This window comes from Zonotrichia albicollis, chromosome Z, assembly GCF_047830755.1.
Source record: "Zonotrichia albicollis isolate bZonAlb1 chromosome Z, bZonAlb1.hap1, whole genome shotgun sequence".
Taxonomy (NCBI): domain Eukaryota; kingdom Metazoa; phylum Chordata; class Aves; order Passeriformes; family Passerellidae; genus Zonotrichia; species Zonotrichia albicollis.
In genome coordinates, this window is record NC_133860.1 from 52430273 (window position 1) to 52455489 (window position 25217).

A 25217-nucleotide genomic window follows, 5' to 3' on the forward strand; every position below is an offset into this window, starting at 1 on the left:
TGGCATCATGCTTGTGTTTTGTACTACTTCTGTTTGCCTTTATTTATTTCTCCAAGAAATAAACATAACTGTGCTGTTGTGTACCACTTTCCTCGATAACAGTAAAGTGCTGCTCTGTTTTACTGTTCTTATCATTTTGGTCAGGGTCTAAATGGTTTCATAAATACAGAAATACAAAATCCAAGACTTGACACAGTTGCTGAAATTAGCTTTTCCAGCACTTCTTTATTCATTTACTGAAACTAAATTATTCAGTAATGCAGAATGTACCATTACGCTTGGCAAAAAGAATATCCAAAGGACACCAAAAAGAAAAAAGGGCTACAAATTCACACAGGTATGAAAAGCAATAAATGTTAAGCAGCATTCCTGAAAAAGATAATGAATCAAAATTAAATATAATGAAAGTATTTAAGAGCTTTCATCCTGTACAATTAATATTTGTCATATGAACTTGCCACTTTTCATTAACAGTTCAATGACAGAAGTCTACTCAACCTACCTAGCTGCCCCTGTGCTGCCAAACCTCACACAACTGAACTGTTTCAGTGACAGCAGGTGAACAAGCTTTCTCAGTCTCCAGAAATGTATATAGTGCTGCTTCTTGGAGTGCTAAACCCTACAGGTAATATTAAAGGCTGCTTAGTTCTAAAGAACTCCTCTGATCACTCTATATTTACTGCAGTACAACTCCAAGATATCAAAATCAAGTCCACATATGTTTTATTGTTCCATTATAGAGTTAAAAATGGAAATCAGTAGGATACAAGCTAAAGATAGTGTTTCTTTACAGTTAAGGTAGACTAATGGTCTTTCATAAGGCCTTTTTACTGCTCAGAACACTGCTAGATTAGTCTGACATTAAGTTATATATAGCTGGTTGTGACTCACTGAATTTTTTGTACAATATGAGGATGCCCCAGTGGTCATATAGTTACACTGGAAACCTGGGGTCATATGTGTAAATGCATTTAATTGTCATAAGATGAAGAAAATAATAGACCAGAGTATTCTCTACTGAAGTATCACATAATTGTCAGGGAATATAAAGCATCTAAACTTTTTTATTAAGTTTTACATTTTGGTACTAAACACTTTTCTAAATCTGCTTCCAGCAGCTGTAACTCAAAAGCTTCTCCTGTGAAAAGACAAGAAAGCATGTCAGCAAGTAGATTACACATCCTTACTATACCAGAATATGTTCTGTCACTTCACTAAGGTGCGATGAAGGTAGGAGGTTTGCTATGACAATGGGACAGTTCTAAGCCATTTCATAAATGCATATGGAGCAAAACCACCAATGCTGGGTCCTCAGGTGCACAGTAACGCATAGCAAGTGGAGATTTATTGCTAAACAGAGCAGTTATTTTGGAACAGCTTCTACATAGAGGGCAATTCCATGTATTTAGAAGACAATAGATACTATATTACAGATATAACAGTCAATTTCACTATACAGACAGCTTTCCTTATTATTTATAAAATCATCTTTAAAAACACCTTCTGTTTTAAGTCTACAGAGTATTTTACCATATTCTGTTTCTATTAATCATATTAATTAGTTTCAACTTCACTACCTAACAAAATAGTTTACTGATCCCAACAGTAAGCTCTTCTGTAATTCATGAAGCAAGCTTGACACAAATTTAAGATTTCTTGTTAGTACTCTGAAAAATAGTTTTAAGGTTTTCCTGGTTGTACTTCCAACAGAAAAAGCACCCTCACTTCCAGTAATTTCTTACAGTAATGGAAACCTTTCAAATTTCTTATCAATTTAAAGCTTGTATGACAAGTATGAATTGAGTACAGCCTTGCTCTTTCTGGAAAAAGACAAACTCCACTGTACAGCAGGCTTGATCTAAGTACATCCTTATCCTATTTAGAATTATTCCACTATATTAGCTGTGGAAAGAATGTATTCTATGGTTTCTCTTCACATTTTCTTGACGCATTTTACAGTTTCACCCTCATGGGGTTAAAGTGTATGTGCAAAGCACTACATATCATGATTTTTAATCAGTCTAGGGAATTTCAATGAAGGGATGAAAGGGGATGATTACATCTTTGAAATGTAACAAAAAAAAATGCCCACGATCCATTGACAAAAAGTTAAATTTGTGAAATGGTGCTTTGGACATAATAAAAAAGGGGGTAACCATGTAAGTTCCCTCTCAGCTAGTTTAAGCACAGGTCTACCAGAAAAACAAAGACAAAGACTTTAAAATTAGCTCTCATTCTGGCAATCTTGAGCAATTCAAGTCTTTCTGTATGAGCTATGACAACAAAATACAGGGTTTGGAATGATTAGGCAGCAATTGTAATTTATAAGGTATTTTAATAACTTTAGATGTTATACCCCACAATAGAAAAAGATTCATAGGCAGACTAAAGGAGAGAGACTAAGCTTAAAATACAAGTTTGGTTTAATACTTATATTGTAATTTTTATTTTTTTAAAATCAAGCACACCTAGAAATGACAGTATGTGCATCTAAGTCTGCCCCTTTGTAAATGCTGAGAGTGGATTTAAAGCCTAGGTGGTGCAATATCAAACTAAAAGTGAAGTAAAACGAATTATATTTGTAACGGCTAACCCCATGGCTGTAAAAATTTGCTAAACAAGACACCCAGATACATTTCTTGGCAGCTTTTCTTTACTATGGCCTCGCCCTGGTAGGATGTACTCAGGAGATACCACACCTATCTGAAGGGGCAGACAAAGCCAGCTGCATATCTTGGTAACAAGCCTTCATCACTGAGGTTACCTTCATCATGGAGCTGTTATCAAAAGAATTAGTCTGTAGTTGTGACCCTGTGTATAACTTTCCTGTGTGTATGGTAAAAAAACTGAAGAGGAGGAACACATCAGTTCTTGCAGTGAAAGCAATTATTCTTTAGATTGTAAAATCAAAATAAAATGTCTAAACTTAAATGCTCTCAACCTTAAAAACTAATATTATCCAATTTCGGTTTCATTGCTCTTGAATACAGCTGCTTTTAAAAAATTCATCACAATGTGTTTCAACTCTAAAAACTGTATCAAACAAACACATGCTGCAGGTCAGGCAGTGCTTTGGTATGTTCCTTTCCTGTATGTAATTTCAGGAAAGCATGATTTCCCACATGCTCGAAGTAGGTATCATGTTTATCTGTACAAATAGGTATGTCTGTGTTTTCCTCATACTGCGAGCTAAAGCTCAGTGGTAACATCGTCTTTTCTCACTTCCATTTTCCTAAACTTCCAGTTAGCAAATGCTGTCCTAAGCAGTTCCCTGCCAGACAGCTTTGAAATATAATTTGGAATAGTCAGTAACTTAAAAACAGGTCAAGTCAATCATATCTACGTAACAGCTGAATACAGAAGCATTTACTTACATTGATGGAGATATTATTATTTTATAACCAACTGGAAATGCTATTAAAATATAGGATCTCAGAGTACTTGAAAAGTAGTTTAAGAGACTACATAATTATACAACTATCCAGATTATCAGGTTTACCAATCAATCATTTGTTAGTAACAGAAGTAGCTGAGTCCAGTAATTCATATCAGACTTTGTTTTGTCACCAAAGTATCCCCATTTCTAATATTTGTTTTACATCCTCCTCTCTGTGCTATCACTCCACTCACAAACCATAAAAACCTTGTCAGAACTTGAGTAATTCTGGGCCTCTCTGCAACCAAAGCACCAAGGAAGAGCAGCAGTGCTTCATCAGAATATTCAGGTCACTTTATCTTTCTTGTGAAACTGCCCACAGGAAACATGTGTCATGGTGTAAGTTACACAACAACTCATCATTAGTCTGAACATTTAAATACTAGTCACACTAAACTTGTAGAGCACTCTATACTACAAATACACTACTTAGTTCATCAGCTAACCTATGATACAGGTTTGATACAAAGATATTTCCGAGGGTAAGTATCAGTTTTCTCAATCAGTCCTTAAAAACATACTAGAAAGCAGTACAATTCAGTTGTGTATGTAGGGTAGAACCCAGCCTAGCCAAGTAAAGTTTTTACCTTAGTACTTTGTACTTTTTTGGGCTGTTATTCAAATGCTATCACAATACAATGGTAAGCTTCTGATATTAAAGAGCAGAAAGTGTTGAATAATCTTTCATTAGCATCACAAGAAAGCAATTTGTAAGTGAACCAGTTCAGTGTACAGACTGTAGCTGCAGAGGGCATACAGGTCGTCGGGCATAGAACACACTTCCCAGCTCAATTAGAAACCATAGCAACTGTTCTCAACATGCAGGGTCTAGACCCTGCAATAAAAGCTTATTAGCAAGGGAATTGCATAAGATTGACTAACAACTTGCTGCAAAAACGGTCAAACTCAACAGCTGTGCTTAGAAGCAGCCTGCATCTAAAAACACAAATGCAGGCCAAAACATACTGTCTGGCTTGAAACGTTCTGCATTTCTAATATGGTTTAGCCAAAATTAGCTGATATAATGTAGCAGCTTCTGTTTGGCTTCTCAGTCACCACAGAAAATGCTCCTCCTTCTGTGTCTACTGAAGAGCTTAATAAACTGCCTACACTGCCAACTCAAAAGCAGCTCCACAGCCCCATGGCCCAGCGACCAGTTTGAGGCACTATGGCCTACCAGAGCTAGGCTCACAGGTGAGCAACGAGCCATTCTAACCAAGGCCATCTCACTTGGAGCCAGCACCACCGCCAAGGCAAAAGGCTGACAAAATATTGCTGAAGCCACATTGCACAAACAACTAACTGGAAGCAAACTGTGCTACCAGGAACTGCTTCCAGCCAAGGAGGATGGGCACAAATATGCTCGACACAGCTAGTCACAGGACCGAGCAGAGAGAGCACATGCAGGATGAACAACCTTCCCACCAAAACCCTCCAGCTGCTGTTGCAGCACTACCAACCCCAGGTAAGCACAAGCACCTCTGTTGCTAGATTTCCAAAGCATAGTTGAAAAGCCAGAACAGAGGTTACTCGGAGTGGTTTCCCTTGTGGTTTCACTCTGTTCAGTGGGTAGTAGGGTGGAGACTTCAGGCACTGTCTCTTCAGAATCAAGTAGGTCAGTGCCGGGTGCATTTTGTTTCTCCATCCAAGGAGCAAATATGCATAGTACTATTTTAACTCTATCTGGATGGTTGTTCTCAATGAACACCATTATAGCAGCTTCCAGTAATACCTTGTTTTCCAAAAACAACAACTTATACAAACTCCTGGGGAGCTTGAAGAGAATGGGATGAAAGGCCCTCCACCACTACAATGTGCAAATGAAGGCAAGTACCTTGCAATTCAAATCCACAGTAGTGAACAGACACAGTAGAAGTACAGACACCTGTACTTCACTCAAAGTCACTTCCAGAAATAAACACATAAATTAACTGGGCTAAACTCTGACTAATTTAACACAGTTACAGAGTAACTCTGGACCAGGAATAACCTGCAATCCAGGGAGTTACTTCTGATTTACATCAGTAGCTCCCAAAATACGCAGGGCAGTTATGTTCAGATCTGACCTAACCACTTTTTTCTCTGACATTTTTCTCCCTTCTTAATGAATCCTGAATGCTTCAGTATGACTACTGAAGCAGAGATGGAGGTTGAAAGATATTTCAGGGTCTTGAGAGGTGTGCAGAAACTATCCTCTTCAACCTATTAAATTCATAAACAAGTGTTAACTATTTCCCCCAACTATAAAAGGGCAGATATAAAACTCTTCTGCTCACTGGTGCATAGGCTGCATTGCATTGCATTTCTACTAGCTTAAGTCTGTCTTACCACTGTTACCTTAACAGTGCCCCTGTTGCTGTCAAAGAAGCAGGTGTGCCTATGACTGAAAAACAGCCTTCTCACCTCACTGCCAGACACAGGTATGGCAGAGAAAACATGGGAGGAAGGTGGAGCAGGACACTGTGCAAAGGGTCAGGTTGCTGTGAAATTGCCAAAATGAAGGGGAAGTTCAGCTGACAGCTGTTTGAAGTTGTAGATGCATTAATTGTACCCAAAGCAACTGGAAAAATACTGTTACGTGCAGTGGTGTTTCAGCACCAGTCTTGCTGCACTGTAAGGTTCTCCTTCTGCTGCAAACTTCTGCAAAAAGTTTACTCAATATCAGCAAGCTCCAGGGTACTCCCAGGTAGAGGTCAACCCATTCACCTGCTGGTGTAACTAATTTCCACTAATTGCTTTCAATCCAGACCAATCGAAATAGGACCAAAAAAAAGGTCATTACCGTAATTACTTTTAACAATGCTGCCATCACAAGTTGGTACCCCCTCTTGGAAAAAGCAAAGAGCACCTGAGGTGCACCTTGGGAGTGCAGTTCGAGCTGTAAAGAATGTGCAGCCTTTGCTTTTTGCTTCAAATCTGGGTAATGAAGTTACCTATTGACACAACTCAGGACCAATCCACATAAAGCCATCATGAAACAACATTCCAATACTCTGAACCAGCAAGAAACAATCCTGTATTAATTTCGTGCAATCCTAACATATAACAATTCATGCACATTAATACACTTCTGGTTGAACATAATTTAGATAAATTAAAGTGGATATTACACTAAGACATAAGCAAGGATTTGAAATTGGACATTTTTGTGCATCAGCATAAGAAATCGAATCATTTGAAGAGATTGCTATAGATAGCCAACTTTTAATTCCATAGACAATGTTGTCAACAAGTGCTCTTTATGGAGAGGTTCTTTGTTACACTTAAGATGGCTCACTATGCTGTATACTACTTACTACCTAGCAATGTAAAAAAAAAAAACCAAACAAACCCAAACCTAAAACTACACTGCTTTGGCCATTACTTTCATTTGTCTAATTTTCCTCAAAATATCTTTTTTTATAAGAACCTGTCCAGGAAGGCACTACTAAAGCTTTTCTATTCAATTTTACATTAGTGCAATCAGTTTCTTCCTTCTGCCTTTTGGGGTTTTTTTCAAGCCAGAAGGGATGTCTCCCTACTCTTCCTTATTACCAATACAAAACAAGTAAATCTCATTTCTGTGCGTACATGCATGTGAGTCTCACAGGAAAGAAGGCACATGCAGTGCTACAGACTACAAACCATTTTATTTTACTTGTTCCTTTAAAATTATGTTTAAAAAGAAAGAATAAATTTTCTCTCTCAAATCATGCTATGTATTAAAACAGTTTTAGCATGTAGGTTGCATTTAGTTTTCATGAACAGATCTTATATAGCAAACATACCATGGAAGCCTCTATCACTGTCATAGGCAGACATTTTTCACATTAATAAAAGCTTTGTCACATGATATGCAAATTTCTTCCTTGTAAGTTGGATTTTTTAAACAAAATTTTGTGATTATAGTGTATGAAAACACATTCATATAGTTAACTTCTCTATATCTTCCTAATCTACAAAAAAAAATATTACTAACCTGTGCACAAACCCTATCATTAACACCGAAACAAGGATATTGTTAATTCAACATTGTACATTGTTAATTCAACTTTGTTTAGTAATACCAGTAAATACCAAGGATTATAAATTATTTGAAACATCTTATGAATTAGCATTCAAACTGCACATAAACAAAACTTTGAAAAACTGATAAAAATCAATCCCAAATCCAGGAAAGAGTACTTAGATAGCGTGTTCTTACTTAAATGACTGTATTTAGCACTTCTGAAAACCCAGAAAACATTCAACAGAGTAAGTCATCCTGGTTTTGAAATACATTGCTCCTAAATTTTTTTCATCACTTTCTAGCATATCTAACTTGGAAAGGCACTGTACTTCACCTTCTGAGCACCAAAAAATCAGTATAACCTTGATTTCCCTATCAGCACAACTGTATTGCTACTATTTCTATAACTTCAGCTTGGCAGTGATACAAACTGAGGTGGCAAAGCAGTAGAGGTGCACAACCTGTAATCAGCATATCTTGTAGGAGCTGAGTGTTGCCACAGACTAGAGTCCTAGATAGAATTTTATAGTGTAAATATCAGGCAACATTGTAGTATAAATTTTTATATTATACTTTATATGGCAGGACTTGAATTTTCATAAATTTTAAAAATATCAAGTATTACCATCAAGAAACTAATATGCAACTAATCAAATGTGAATGTCAGATCCACAATTCACTTCCAATTCAAACTGACAACTCCTTTAATTGAAAGTGTCAAAATTACCTTCCCTTGCTATAAATGCTAAGTCTCAAATCTTCAGATGAAGTATGACCTTTCCAACTCTCTCTCTACCTTCCTTTCCAATGACAACATGAAGACCAGAAAGTTTTCACATTTCATACATTATACTTACTCCAACATGATTTTGTTAGAACTAGAAAACAAAACTGGTTCAAAATACTTAATTAAGAGTTTAATTATGAAATTTTATTGAGGAAAAATCCAGTGCGCTTGTTCTTACCTTGGTAGAAAGACACTTTCCACTACATAGAAGTCTTGCATAAGAACATCTCTGTCTGGTTTTGATGTAAGATTTCCTACTGTGTATCCTATTCCCAGCTGGATAGCACCTTTAATAGCGGAGGATGCAGTCTGTGGAAAAAGAAAGAATTGAAGCATGAGTTTGCTAAAAGCAGATTTCTGTTCTTTATTGATAATATTATAGCTAAACATTTTTATCATTTTCATAATAACAACACCCTGTCGTCTTCACATCCTAGACCTCAGTGATTTTTATTTAAATTTTAAATTAAAATATTTTAAAGAATCACTATATATAAAGTGAAACTTTTCAAATTACCCAAATAATTTAGATGTGGAGTTCTAACACAGCATGGAATCACAGAATAGCAGGTCGGAAGGGACCTCAAAAGGTTCAACCATTATCCCATTATGTTCAACCTTTCTTGACAAAAGCATGATCTAGACAAGACAGCCAAGAACCCAGTCAAGCCAAATCTCAAAAATGGGAATCCACCAATCCTGGGGAGTTTATTCCACTCCACTGGGAGTTTATTTCATTTCACTGTTTTCACTGTGAAATATTTCCCCTTGTGTTCAAGTAGAATATCCCCAGGAGTAACTTTACCCATTATGCCTCATATTTTCCATGTAAAAATAGGGCCTCTATCTTCTTTGTAACCACCCTTCAGATACTGTAACATGATGATAAGTTTGCCCTCAACCGTCATTTCTCAAGGTTGAACAAACCCAACTCTCTCAGCCTCTCCAAATGTGTCAGGCTTCTCAGCCCTCTGATCATCTCTGTGGCCCTCCTCTCCACCCAACAGTGGAGAGACAACAGTATTCCAGGTGCGGCCTGACAAACACTGACAAGAATGGGATCATCTCTGCTGCTGATGCCCCTGTTGATGCAGCCCAAGACCTCACTGGGCTCCTTTGCTCCAGCAGCAACTCCTCACTCTTACTGAGCTTTTTGCTCACTGGGACTCCCTGGTCCCTTCCCACAGAATTGCTCCTCAGCCTTGAGCTCCCAGCCTGTGCTGCCCTCCTGGATTTGTTTTCCCAGGTGAAAGACCTTTCACTTGTCCTTGCTAAACTTCGAAAGGTTCTTCTTTGCCCACTCTCCAGCCTAAACCTTCCAGGTTTTCCTGCAGCATGGCTCTCCCTTGCAAAGTGCTCACTTGATCCCTGAGTGATTTCAAGTGCTCTAGATGATCACATATGAAGACATGAATCAGCACTGGGCCCAACACCAATCCCTGGGGGACCCCACTTGTGCCAGTTCCCAGCTGGAAAAGGAGCACTCTGGGCGCTGCCTGTGGGTCTGTTCCCCACCCACTGCACGGGCAGCTTGTCCAGAATGCTACACAACAGCTGCACAGGAAGTTGTCCAGCAGACTTGTTACACAACTTCACCAGAAAGCTGTGGGAGACCTTGGAGAAAGCCTTGGAGAAACACAGGCAGACAACGTCCACTGCTTTCCCCCATCAACCAAGCAGGTTACTTTGCCCAGGAAGGCAATCAGGTTTGTCAAGCACAGTTTGGCCTTGGTGAACCCGTGCTGGCATTTCCCAATCAGCTCGTTCATCTGACTTGTGATGGTTCCTAGGAGGATTCTTTCCATAACACTTTCCTTTGCCTTAGTATTAACCTTCAGAGTGCAGAGCCGGACCCCAAACTCCACAATATTGTGATCACTGTAGCCAAAGCCATCACTAAGTGAGATATCACAAAGCTGGTTTCCTGGTTAGTGAGCAGCTAGTCCAGCCATGCCTCATTCCTGGTTAGCACATCTAACACTTGTATCAGGAAGCAGTCCTGTATGAACTTGATGGATGTTGTGACCTGTTGCATTGCTCTACCAAGAATGTCTGGATAGTTGAAGTCACCGAAAAGATCCATGATCTGTTATCCAAAAGTTGCTAAGTGACCCTGATTAAATGCTTCTTTGCCCTTTTCATCTTGGTTTGGAGGTCAGTAGCAGATGCCTAATCTAAGATCCCCCTTGGAGATGTCCCTTCTGATCTTGATCCAGAGGCATTTGATAGGGCTTCCACAGTCACTGTAGTTGACCTCTATATGTTCATGATTCATTTTTAACCCAGAGCACAACTCCTCCTCTACTTTCCCGCCTGTCTTGACAAAGCCTATAACCATCCTTTGTGACCCTCTAAAAATAGTTGCAATCTAACAGGATATTCAAATTGCTTCAGGATTGTGAAGTATGCATTATATTCTGGAAAAAAACCAGTCACAAATTCCAGGTGATTGTACATGCATGCTGAGGCATCACAATGCAAGCTTATGGCTTAAATGCTGATTCTAGATGCAAATAAATGTGTTTATTACCTTCTGCCTAAAATTCAGCGCAAGAGATCCATTGACTGTGGGGAGTCTAGAGAAAAATGAAATGGGGAAAGCAAAATCTCTCTGTAGAAATCTACCCTTATAAAGTGCAATGACTAAATTCAATGGCCTGAGCTTGCAGAATACAGAGGGCTTCAAAACAACAGTGAAGGCTTCAAATTACAATGAAATTGTGATACTATGTATTTGTAAATTGAGACCATATCTGAAACTTTCCCATGCTGAATAGACAGTCATGCTGCATGAATTTGAAAAAAAAGCAGAAGCGAGTTAAAATCAGAAACTAGTCAAGAAATGATTTTTTTAACGAAACATGGAAGGAGTGAATAAAGATAACCATTGGGTAGGGAAAGAATGCTATGAGGAAGGGAGTATCTTCCCTTACATGATCACCAGTTTGAAGACAACGTGTTTGGTCCCTGTTTTTAGGTTTTACCTCCTACCTACTAAACAAGCAAGAGACTAGCAGAAAACACCAGAAGTTTCATGATCAGAACCACTTCAGCCCTTGAATGGAACAATTTCAGGAGTAAAAATTACATAAGAAGTGGTTCAAGTACACAAAGCTAATCTTGTTCTAGTTCTTGGAACATCATATACTAGAGTGGCTGCTTATTTTTTAAAAAGACAGAGATGTGTAGCTCTTAAATAATTAAGACTGCACACCAAACAGAACTTGCATAACAGTTTAGAACCAGAGATTTGGTGGGAACAAACAACAGTCCATTCTGAAAGTGCGACTTTGACTAGTAAAAAGATTTGGCTTTGTGTCATAAGAAGAGTCACATTTTTCTTTCCTTGAAAAGCTTCTATTCATGAAAGATTAATGTCCAACAAAAGCTGTAATTATGTAACTTTAATCAAACCAATACACATACAAATAGTTTCTGCTTCATTGCTGGATGCCCATCTTGTTCACTGCCAGAGCAAGCAACTATGTTTGAAAGAACAGCAGATAGTACAGTACAACAGAGGACATGCCATTCCAAATAAACCCTGGCAAAACCCACCAAACTTCAAAAAAACCCAAAACAAGTAAACTGGCAATATGACTTCCAAAAGAAACCTCTGGATCATTATCAGTTTCTTGAGGCCAGTATTGAAGGCACTTGAGATGGTAGTTCATGTTTGGACTCAGGTGTTTATTATTTCTTATCAGTGAAACAGTCTCACAACCACGAGTTCGGCAGCCTTTCATTAGCAAGGCACAAAATGGCTAACTATCTCTTGTTACAAGGTTTTTTAAGACTAAACTATCCACTTAAGAGAGGACACCTAGATTATTTTCCCTTTTAACTCAATAACTGATCTCTCAAAGCCCACAATGTGGACTTTTCTGTCCAATTATAAAACATCATCCAAACTCATGAAAAAGAAAGGAATTAGAAGGTAAAGAACAACTTGCCTTCACCTTAAAACCTCCATCTTGCTTCATATTAATTTCTATGTTCTCAAACCCCAAACTCTAAGTTTTCCACCCTGTGATATTACACAACTCTAACCAACAACACACTTGTAATCCCAGTGCTATCAATCAATTTTTGAAAACTTTTCCACAGCCTCATGTCAATTGCCACGTTTTCTTGTGAATCTGTGCCTTTAAGCACAGAAAGTTTAAAATTCTCAGCGTCCAGGGTTCCAGCTGATCATCTTTCAAGCTCATAAAAATATTTGTAGAAATTTTTTTTTTCAAATTTAAAAGACCCACAGACTTGTAGTCTCCAGAAGGCAGAATGTAAGACCTTCTAATACAATGACACAGATCTTTCCTACAAGGTTACCTTCTTGTTAATTTCCACTCATATTCAAGAACGTCATTAGTAATCACCTATTATTTCTGCAGCAACAGAAATTGGTTTAGCAGAAAAGTAATGTTATGAAATCATTCAGAATGCTTTAAAACAAATTGAGAGCTGCTACAGTATGCTGAAGGCAACTGCTGGTCCAAAGTCCACTTTTTGTCAATCACCACTATGACCAAAGGCTGGTAACTCAGTATGCCCTTAGCAACTGACAAGTATTTGTTTCCACAGTCCATAAAACAAAAACAGAACAAGCCTTGGAATTAATCTTTTAAGACAGGACTTATCTTAATTTTTTATATTACTATTAATAATATTATTATCATCATTAGATCCAAGGAAAATATATAGAAGTTCCTTCTTAAGCCTTAAAGGAAATGTTCTTGAAACATCCATTTCATTACCATAAAAATGTATTTATAGGAAACTGCAAATGCAACTGGAAAAATGGAAGTCTCTTGTGATTTTTTCCTTACTTGAGCACCTCTTTTAAAGCCCATTAAAAGGCATTAAGGCCGCAAAAGGCAGCAAAATCTAGTTTTAAACCTAGGCCCCTTATTTATTTCAATTTTTCTTGAATACTCTCCTGCTGCAAAGCAAACAATAAAATTCAGCCTTCTGTGCCATGGGGTTTTTTTCAGTCTCTTAGAGACTGAAATAAATTTTTCTTGCTATTAGTCTCATGCAGAGGTTCAGAAAATGGCCCTGAGATTATTTATTAACTGTAACTGTAAAGCTGACAGTGCACAGGGACACTGCAGTGAGTCCCAGATAATTTAACCTGTTATCAACCTTCTGATGATCAAGAAATATTAAGGGATGACAATAACCAGCAGGATAAAAACAGTGATGAATTTTAGGTTATGAAAGTGATTGACTTTGCAGCAAATGCTGTACACTATGACAGCTGTCTTTGTTACATAAAGGGGCCCAAAGTAAAACTTCTCCTATTCTCCTTCTGCTGTTTAGGATATTACTGTCTATTGCACAGGTGCTTTGATGCTTTTATCCCTGCATAACTGATCTCATTATGATGAAACATACCTTGGTCTCTTTTTGTCAAAAGTAACCATATACTTTTTTGTATTTGTCATATGGGGGCCTGCTAAAGTGGCTGTAGATACAAAAATTATATACAGACTCATAAAGCATAACAGCGGCATACAATATAGAATACAGGTATATGGAATATTTGCATCACTGATAAATATTCTAGCACTCAATGCACTGTTCTCTTAAATTACTTTCTCTGCAGATCAGTCTTGCATTTGCTCTACGTTACTGTAAACTGAAATCCTTTTTTCAGAGTAGCAAAATAAATGAGAAATTAAATCCTCGCAAATCAGGTCTTAAGTTCGCACATGATCCCACAAATAAACTAACCAGGATTTAGACATTGTTTTTCCTACAAATAATCACTTTCGGGTAGCCTTCTAAAACTTAAATTTGTTATTTAAATAAAATAAAGGTGTTACTCAGACATTCATAATGCATATAAAGGCAGTTCATAACCAAGTAACAAAAAAACCCCCCAAAAAAAAAAAAAAAAAAACAACAAACCCAAAAAACCCCAATCAAAAACAACAACAAAAAATCAACTAACTGAAACTATCTAACAACTGTACAGTTAGGGACAAGGCTACTGAAAGGATTGAAAATTTTGTCCTTTATAGTAACTGAAAAAAAATTTCAAGGATGGCAAAAATATGGATACTGTAATTTCAGAATCTATATTATAAATTGGCCAATAATTGTTTCTGTTAGAGCGTGAAGGTTATAAATTACTGGTAATTAATGGCATAAATCATTTAACAAACCATGAGCCGATTGGAGCTGAGCAGGAGGGCACAGGCTTAATCTAATTTAATAGAAATTCCTTTCTAATGTCATTCAGTTATTTTTCTGTTCATCTTCAAAGTCTCAATTGCTCTTTGCCAAATCTATATGCATTTCCTATATGTTCGTGAAATGTAGCTCTAACATTCTGGGCTTCTTCAAATGTAGAACCTAGGGAAACCCTTTAAGACACCATGAATGTGAACTTTGTCCTTGTTTTCTTGTGTTCTCCCCTTTTATGACATTTTATTGCAGCTGAAGTTTGACCTATGAACTTTCTGTAGCAAAGATGGTGATTTTTCCAGAAGACAGCTGGTTTATTGCAGGTGCCATAAAGTAATGCAGAGAAATTAACTCTGCCTTGGAAATTCTTCCTCATTCTCACCATGAAAGGCAAAACGATGATTGCTTTATTTTACCTTCTTTACTACTGTCATTCATACAGGTTTTTAAATCTGCCAAATGAAATGGCACAGACACCTAGCTACCATAGCTCTTCATAAGAGATGGGGAGAAAGAGACATCTGAACAGAAGTCTTCACTGGTTGGCACTGCTTTGCAACCATGCATCGCACAAAGTAGTTGTCACTGGTTCATTTCTCTCTGCTACTGTATGTGGAGAAATCTGCTTTCATCTTCCTCACTACCCCACCCTTCTCCTCTGTTGGAGAATGAATTGGGGTAGAACAGCTACCTGCCTTCAAGCAAAAGTCTCAGTGAAATAAATAAATTCTTTAAAAAAGGAAGAAAAATATTCATACGTCTCACTTGATCAAAATTGTTGAAGCTACATGGCTTATGCCAGATCTGAATTTTCTACTACAAGTAAGCATTTGCTCTTCAGTTTTACTAATTAACAAAAGTACTAGGAATCCACCCATGTTATCACTTCCCTGCAAACACAGTTTATCTTTTCCAGACTTCTGAGAAGATAGAACCTGCCATAAATTGTATAAACTCTTAAGCCAAACCATCTGAGGAGAATGCCTGTGAAAAACAATACATTTTCCTCAAGCAATATTTAAAAATAGCTCTCTTTGAATATTAGGAAATTTCAAGTAGATTCAAGACGTACATGTGGTTATTGCCTAGTCCATTGCTCCTGCACTTGATCTGTCTTGTCTTTGAGCGCCTGCTGTGCTTACAGTCTCACTGAAACACCACTTATTGACACTGTTTCCATTGAAACTTATGGATGAAGGTGGCTACCCCATCTCAGCATGCTTTCTGCAGCTGATCCATAATAAATCACAAATAGGGACATGAAAAGAGTGTTACCAGAAAATCCCATTAAAATAACTAATCTTAACTGTTTTTCCACAACTTCTGACTATGGGTCAATACTGCCATAGTAGCCCCCCCAGTCTTTCTTCAGATCACACTTCTTCTCTCTAGCAAATGTTTGTCCACCTTCTGCAGGTCACACTTCATGAAGGCGGACTCCTGCACATCGCGTGTGCGTCTGTTCACACAATCAGAATCAGTTCAACTGCAATCAGAATGACTTCCTTTTTCAAGCTGAATCTGCTCTCCCTTTATTTTCCAAAATTGGATTCAGGTGACTCCATGGTTTTCAATTAATTTTTCCTCCATGTCAAAACATTTATGCTTAAGCTTCAGTAGTAGCCATGGACCCAACTACTCTGGTTGTTCTATTTTGAGGAAGAGAATTTGAGATCTCTGAGCTTGGAAGCAGCCATAGCTCCAGGCAAAGTTGCAGTCATTTTAGTATCTTTATAGTTGCATAAAATTTGCCACTGAGGTCCCTGTAAAGCAACTTTCAGTGATGAAACTGCAGTATCTACAAGAAAAAGTACGTTACCTGCAAGCATTAGATGCAGAGCATAAATCAATGCTAAAAGAGATCGAAAAAATGCTGCTTGCACATGTTTACAAGCGAGCTAGCTATTGCTAACAATAGGTAGCTGGCTTCCTTTATCCAGGCAAATTTCCTTTGCTCCTGGGAAAGTGACTCACGATATACAGTTTTGAACAGGTTACATAAAGTGCTTGTAATACACTAAACAGAAGAGCTGCAAGATATGTAATGGCAAGAAACAAATTCTAATTACATACTTGTGTGGCAGCCTTCAGACTAAACAGAGATTGTGGCAATCCAAAACAGATTTTCACAAGTGCACATTTACATCTATTTTCTGGTGTGATTTTCTTCTACACTTCTAATGTGCTTTGACAGACCTCTCTGAGCCTCGTTCTTGCCACCATCCTATTATTAAGCATTAGGATACTACTGAAATCTGATTTGACAGGCAACAGACTCAGGGCTTGTGTGATTGATGGCATTGCAATGCAGAAACTGCATGTGTGTCAGCAAATTCTCACAAAAAAGTCTGCAAAATAGAGAGGAAATTAAAAAAGCAGCAACTACATACTCCAGATGTCTGTGACTGAATACAAATATCCAAGAGAAACTATAGTCTGGTGACCTGATTTTTGCAAGCATGCAATGGAACAAATAACCAGTCTCTCTTATATCCTTTACCTTGTTTCTCTGAGAGAAACCTCACAACAAAAAAAGCCCACAAACCCAAACAAACAAAAAACTCACACCAAAACCCCAAACCAAAAGCAAAAGAAACAAAGCTAACCAACAAAAAACCCTCCACCCTGAAAGAACTGGCCACAGTCTGCACAATTTACAATTTCTTTGATCTCAAAGTTATTTTAATTCTCTACCTTAAAAGCTGCATGGAACATGTATCTGTGAAGTGTCTCTCTCATTAACTAAGTTCTTTGATCTGGGTGACTGAAACACTTTATTATTCATATTCTCACTGTAGACTTAACAACTTCTCAAAATTTACAAATAGAAAGAAAATCCATAAGTAGTTTCAGATTATGATGTTTGTAAAAAATGCATGCAGCTGAACAGCTTAGCAGCCCCACCTTAAAAATCACAATTTAAAAGAGAGAAAAACACCCTGGTTTTCAAAAGGGAGGAAAAAACCAGAACCAACAAAAAACCCAAACAAAAAACAAACAAACAAAAACCAAACTAAAAATCTAAAAAAACTCAAAACAAATAAGAAGAAAGTTGTGCTCCCTCTTCTCTCAGGACTTTGACTACATAACAACAGACAATTAAAAGCTAGAGGAGCATTTATGTCAAGATGCAGCCCCAGAAAAACTGACAGCTAAAAAGAAAACAGTGGAAAGAAGGAGCATGATTCATAATAAAAATCATGCTCTGTCTTGGTCCAGTTATGCATTTCAGAGTCTGAAAGGATAGTGTAGCAATGTTCATGCAAGCTCTTTCACAAGGTTATAGTAATTAAGAAATTTCTTGGAACTTCAAGATGTTTACATTCACGCAGATGGCAAGTCAGCTGACTACCATAGGAAATTGAAAAGCTGGAGATTCAGATTATTATATTAATTCAGATAAAGCTGTTACCTACCTCTATTTCAGCTGAGATTAACAAAATAAAAAACAAAATATTGCAATAATCTAAAATTCCAGAGAAAAACCTGATAGCCTTACAGACTGCTTTTTATTCTGGAAAGTTTTATCATGGATGAAGTCAGAGGTGCTCTTTCTGCAGATAGCTTGTTTTCACCTAACTCAGGTTAACTTAAAGCAGTGAAATACAGTCATTACTACAGAAGTTTGTAATACATGGATAGCAGTTATAACTACCTGAAACAACCCAAAAAAGCTGAAAACGCACCAGCTGAGGAAACAAGCTCTTCCCCAGCGCAGACTTCTGGAGAAAGTGGCATAGGAAGTCACAGGAAGGACTCTAAGTATTTTTCAATCAAACAAGTGTAACAATACATGACTGGAGAACTGTAAATGGAACACCTGTGGGCAATTTAAGACGGGCAGCTTTTGGCTGCAAACAAGCCTTCTACCTGTGTAACTTACCTAAAACCATGGAGTTAAATGAGAAATTATATGAAATGCCTCTGATGAACAGAAGTCCTACCAGACTTATGCTATACTTCCAACATATACTACTGATACCTCTGAATATCCATTTAAAAACAGAAATAATATATATGGAATATCTGAAGGAGGTGAGAATCACAGAGTCACAGAGTGGTTTAGGTTGGAAGGGACCACCAGTGGGGTCATCTGGACCAACCTCCCTGCTCAAGCACTCTTCAGTATTTAACAGAGGGTGCAAAGTTTCTAAGGAATTTGACTTTAGAAAAGAGACATTGTTAAAAGGGAGGGATCAGGCAAATATATGTCAGCAGCTAGCTCTGCATGGACAAATTTTGAGATCAAAATTTATTAATATTTTATTAAAATTACCACAAAAAGCAGAAGTATGATGATACTATTAGGTAATAATACTAAACTATTAGGGGCATACGTAGCACAGGATCTTGACCATAGAACAACTGAAGGTGTAATTACATGAAAAGGAAATAAATTGGCATAAGATACAACAACTGGCAGTGCAGGGACAGAACTTGGAGGTGACAGTCACTGTGATATGTGAGTGTGATGCAGCTGTGAATCACAGGTCTTGTCAGAGGTACTTCCAGTAGATACACAGAAGAATTTGCACCATAGCGAGAAGACTTTCTACAGCTTCCTCTGAAAGGCTGTGAATTTATAGTTGAAGAGGAACAGAGAAGAGTATGTGGGATGACCAGGGGGAATGGAAGCTTGTCTACAGCTATTACTAGTCTAATCTAGCAACATAAACCTGGAGAAGTTCAGACACCAAACATTTCTTCCTTTCTCATACTAATTGTCAAGACAAATTCTGACTTCTATATTTTAAAGTCGTCCATTGGGAAATTTGAACTAACCTGTATTTAAAACAAACATTATTTCCTTTAATTTCTGAGAAAATTATCTGGAATGCTAAGGCCACCAATGTAACTGCCAGGAAAAGGGATGGTAAAAGAAATACCTTATTGATCTCCTTGACTTTACCAGCAGTTGCTGGTTGCTGTATGCAACACCCAGAAATTAAAAACCCTAATCACTGTATGTACTACAGAAGCATGTGGACTTCTGGGCTAGATTACAGAATTAATTTTAAAACAATCACCATTTCTTTGAGATGATCTGTCAAAGTAATGATCAAATTCAGTAGCTAACAACTTGGTTGTGTAAATATGTAAAGAAAAAATTGCTTTTATAGCTCAGCTTAGTCATCAAAATTGCTAGTGGACTTAAATAGTGCTGGTCACAGACAATCTGTATCAGAAAAACAAACCCCAAACCACTATCAGCAATATCTAAATGGACTATTGATGCATGCTCCTACATTAAATATGTCCTCCCTTATACACCTCTTTTTAAAAAAATACTTATCAAACAAATAGTGGTCTGCTTGGCAAAGTGCTGGAAAGATGCTTTGCTTTTTGGGTTTGTAGTCTAGACACATTACATAAACACTCAAAGCATTTGGAAACTTTTTAAATTTCTTACAACAGTGTTTAAGGCCAGAGATGTGTTTGCTGCTAAGAGCAAAGAATTTCTATCAATCTAGCAATATAGTATACTTTAAAGCTGGACTAAACAAGTTTTAAATACTCAGTTCTGTGGAGGATAAAAATACTTTATGATTTCACAGAAGGGATAAAGTAATTTCAAAAACCCCATGGAACATGTTTTATTTGTTCTTCGTTTTAATAAGTTCTGAAATATATTCACATACAGCAGGTCTGAATTATTGACATGAAGGGAAAAACATACAATAAAAAGGTTGAAGCTTCTATTTACCTTTTTATACGTTTTCTCTTCATTTGGCTTTCCAGCAATAATGTCTCCATTTTCAGTAACAGACGACATCTAATAACAGAAGTTTGAGTTACAAAGACAGTATCTGCTTTACAAAGGTAATTGTTTAGAAAAATCCTATAATTTATTATCCATTTTTGCTAAATTTAAACTTTTCAGAGATATTCCTAAGGTATTCCTTGTAAGTATTGTCCACGCAGACTAAAAGGACAGCACTGGCCCAGCAATATGTCCAGCATATGACTGATTCTACATGACTCTGCTTCTTTTCCCCACACCAGTGTGCAGTGAAGTCTTGCTCCACAGCCTACTGCATGAGATGCTCTTGAAAGGGCAAAACCATGAAGCTCATGACTCAGATATTCAGTGGCATGTCTCAGTAGTCTAAGGTCTTTGGCTGCATCAATATGCTGTATCTTTTTAAAGTAGCAAGGAAATAATAGTCTACCACAGAGTTGCAGAATATTCTGAGTTGAAGGGACCCACAATGTTCACGGAGTCCAATCCTTAACGGAACTGCCCATATAGGGATCAAAGCCACAGCCTTGGTATTATTAGCATCATGCTCTAACTATTTGACATTGTATCCTATCACAGCTCTAAGACCATTCTAGACCAAGAATAAACCACTAAGATAGAGACCACCTTGGTAAGACACTCTGAGTGCGTTTGCCAAAGTAAACAAAATAAAAAGGCGCAATGACATGGTTTAAAATAATTCTAAATTTTACCAATACTTTAACAAGGGAATTATACTTACCCTTATGAACAACAGAACAGGTCATCTGGAGCTGAGAGTGAAGATCAAGCCATTCATTGGTGGTGGTAATATTTCTCACAGCCTATAAGAAATATCTGTCATCATTATGCCTTAACAAACTTTCATCTCACAGAATAGCTGTAGATTTCCTTTCATTACTATTCTTCAGCCCAAGCAAGCATTCAGCTACAAGTGAGGCTTTTTAGGAACCATGTCAAATAACTTGGTTACTATAATTAGAATTTGCTATACTTAAAACATATAACTTAGTTAATATACTTAGAAACTGGCAGTATTACACAGGAAGGAATCAGTGCAGAGTAATTCCTTTTTGCCCTAGATATTTCATCCCTGTGGCACAAGAACCTCTACAATGAAACATTTATGTAGAGCAGTACACATACATGCTCTGGAGTGTTGTGTAATTACATGTGTTAATAATCTTATAGCCTTATAATCTCCAATCACTTATAAGAAATAGCTGAGATGGTTTGGAAGATAGCACATTGAAAAGTTATTACAAACTAAAAAAAAATCTAATGATACCTCAAATGAGAAGAAAATCTCACTTTGTCTTTAAGCAGTTCAAATAGCATCTTGTACATAACAAAAAATTGATTTAAGAAAGTATTCTAGGGCCTCATTCCCTGATTTTAATTTTCCCTTAATATAAAGAGTATACTTAGCACTACCAAGGAACCTTTTAATAAAAGGAGTCAAAGTCACTATTTTCCTGTCCTTATCTTCAGAGAAGCGTCTGAGCCAAAAAAAGAAAAAGTTGGGGTGACACAACAAATAGAATCTTGGAGTTTCTGAGAAGAAAACAATGCCTCCTCAGAAAAAGACACCTCTTACGTTGCATACCAGTCCTTTCCTCTGCAGCTAACTTCACTCTTCATTGTAGCCTGCATTTAAGTAATGTGTGTTAATGAGTAATTGCTTCATCTGGATATGCATTAACAGTCTCTTGTGCACTATTTAAAGGCAACAACTTAGTTTTTATAACTTTTTAAATTGTATGTAGTTCACCTCACTCACCTATATTCACACATTTAATATTAATATTCAGCCATGCTTACAACTCTCTCAGTATACAAAGGCATCAAGAACTTGCTAAAACAGCTTTTGCAGGAAAAGAAATGTCATTTTAATTACTAGCAGAAGACCTTTAAAATAACTGATCACTGGGTTAAAACACCAATCCCTACCCAAGCTGTTGTTCTTCACATACCTCCCAAGACTATTGATACAATATGATGTTCCACTACACACAAAACTTCCTAAATTATGAGCACACAGATTCAGCAAAAGCCTTAGATAAATGCAACATGGGAGCTTTCATGCAGTAAGTTAGCTGAAGAAAGCACTCATACTAGATGTGGGAGAAAAGCCTGGTTTTTTCCCAGCACAGACAAAGTATTCAAGAACACTTCACTTATGTGAAAATATACCCCTGCAATGCTGACAACAATAGGATACAGACAACGAGAGACCAAGTTCAGTAACTACCAAGTACAAAAACTCATACACCATAAAGAAGGCAAGTTTTTCCTGTGTTAGTTCAATTCCTAAAGGCATCTAGAATAGAACTATTTTTGTTCTAATCTTTTGAGAAACAGAACACACCAGAACCGTGGTTGTGTTAAACAACTTTCAAGATCTGTGCTGTGACAACCATCTCTAGTTCCATGCTAACAATTTTTTGCAAAGCAAGTAATACTTTGTGTATTTTCCTCCTGCCCTAGAGCTACTGAAGCAGTACAAGGTGTCTTCTCACACACTTTACAAAGCGCAGAGCAACAGCTACTGTCTCAGTTCTGATGAGGTTCAACAGTTCAAAGACAGTCACAGCTTACAGTCCTGGACTCACTTCCAGGCTAAGCTACAACTATTTATTTTTTTGTTACCATAGCGGGAAACTACTAAACCACTGTAACTAAAGCACTGAAGCTCTGTATGTGTCTGACAAAGGAAAAGCTCACAATAAAGTAAGACGTGGGGTGGGAGCGGGTAGAGGAAAACAACATTTGATTTTAGAAATACTGTAGTGAGCTGACTTTGGCTGGAATAAAGTTAATTTTCTTCACAGTAGCTAGTGTGGGGTTATGTCTTAGATTTGTGCTGGAAACAATGTTGGTAATTCAGGGATATTTTCTACTCTTGCATAGTGCTTACACAGCATCAAGGCCTTTTCTGCAGCCTTGCTGTGCCCTTCCAGTGCATGGGCTGTCAATGCACAAGGAGCTGGGAAAGGAAACAGCTGGGACAGATGAGCCCAGCTGACCAAAGGGATATTTCAGACAACATAGCATCATGCTCAGCATACGGAGCTGGGGGAAGAAGGAAGTAAGGATGGTCAAAGTGACAGTGTTTTCCTTCCCAAATCACTGTTACATGTTATGGGGCCCTACTCTCCTGGGAATGGCCGAACAGTTTCCTGCCCATGGAAAATGGTGAATGAATTCCTTGTTTTGCTTTGCTTGCACACATGGCTTTTGATTTACCTATTTACCTATTTACCTATTTACAAAGAAACAGTCTTTATCTCTGCCCCTGAGTTTTCTCACTTTTACTCTATTGATTCTCTCCCAGATTCCATCAGGGGGTAGTGAGTGAGCCAGCATGTGGGGCTCAGTGGCTGGCTGGGCTTAAACCATGAGTGCAAGACGGCTATAAAGATCTTGTCTTTAGCTCCTTAGATGCTATCCTACCTGATAACAAAGAAAGAGAAACATTAAAATACAGAAGGAATTTAAAGTTCTTTTCCCCAGTACTCTTAAAGATTCAACATTTTGGTCACAAATCTTACATGCAACAAAAACTACTGTCTTCTTGAAACACAAGATTACAGCCTTCAGCTCCAGCCTTCTGCTCCAAACACCTCCTAGTCCTAAATGCAGACTTTGAAAAAAATCATATCTATTCAATGTATGCTTCAGGAAAGAAAACATAGTGTTTCACAGTTTAGTTTCTCGCACTAGAATCATAGAACCACATGCTTCTTAACTAACACAAACTGCAATTTCCATCACTCTGGAGGAAAGGTGCCATATGCGTTTTCCTCTAGAGCTACAGGGACACCTTTTTCATTTCTCTAATCAGCCAGAAGCCCACAATGTCAACACGACCCTGCCCATCACATAGCTGGCATTTTGGAACAGAGATGACAGACAGCAAATGTGAACTTCCTACCCAGCTTCTATATATTTTCCTGAATTTTTAATTCCATGTTCCTTATATAGTCATAATTTATCTTTTACTAACAGCATATGGTACTCATTTTTCCAGACTGTAAATAACCAGCTGTTTTCACACAACCTGAGTTGCTGAGGCCCAGCTCAAATGAGCAGGTATTTGTACCTTACATCCAAATGGCCCCTCAGCTCAAATTTAAGTTAACTTTAGAACTTCCAACAACTTCAGTGAAAGCCAACATCCATGAAAAAAGCTAGTGCTAGATTCCTACAGGCCCATGTATTAGTTCATTCAACCAAAAATCAGGTCTGTTTTCTTCCATTACCATGAAAACTTTTTGGGTTTTTTTTGGAGAATACATTTCTTAGTATATTTAGACCATTGTCCTAAACAAATAATTTTTAAAAAGCATTAATAAAACATGCTGTTGAGGAATCACACTCCAAATAAAAGCCATGTAACTTTAATTTCCAAATAAACCATGTAACTCCAAATAAAAGCCAAGAACTTGCAATTGCAATTACATGTTCTTGTTCTGACTGGTAGTTAAAATTGAAATAGTCTTCATAGCTTTTAATGCAGACATATCCCTGGATGTACTGCTGTCAGGTCTCTGCAGTGAGTTAGAAACCTCACACAAAAGAAAACAGATTTATAACTTCTCACAGGTGTAATCTTTAATTTTAAATATGAGGAGGAAAAAAAACCAAGACAAAACGAGATTAAATGAAGCTCTAAGTTATCCATTGGGCAGAGGGAGAATACTAGAAATTAAAGAATTCAAGAAACAATTATGTATGTTTAAAATTAATAATATACAAATAAAATAGATGGTACAGTGCTGATTTTTCAGTCTCAAATACACAAATATATTTTCAGGACCACTTTGGATTGGTTTTGGTTTTTTTCTGGCAAGTGAACGCATTGGGACAGAATACACAATTTTGGACTCAATACAGAAACTTCATTCTCATCGTTTTGGGCATGTCAGATTACCTATTTATTTAACTGTTTCTTAATCCTTGAATAGTTCTCTTTTGCCAGGAGGACACTAAATACTCAGAATGTGGCAGGAAACTTCTCAGAAAACCACAAAGACTCTTACATTAAATTCATACGAATGGTACTAACAGAACCAGA

General features: G+C 37.4%; 1 protein-coding gene across 2 annotated transcripts in view; it reads right to left on the reverse strand.

The window, feature by feature from the left end:
- Nucleotides 1-25217, reverse strand: part of PIP5K1B (phosphatidylinositol-4-phosphate 5-kinase type 1 beta) — a 97420-nt gene that overhangs the window by 39761 nt on the left and 32442 nt on the right. Inside the window, exons 4-6 of one of the 2 annotated variants that reach the window (XM_074533201.1) lie at nt 20883-20964; nt 20105-20173; nt 8390-8520 (exon numbers count right to left, since the gene is read on the reverse strand). In XM_074533201.1, the coding sequence (XP_074389302.1) occupies nt 8390-8520; nt 20105-20173 (200 nt within the window). In that variant the 5' untranslated portion in view covers nt 20883-20964. The remainder of the gene's footprint in view (nt 1-8389; nt 8521-20104; nt 20174-20882; nt 20965-25217) is intronic. The other variant, XM_074533202.1, reaches the window with a different exon arrangement.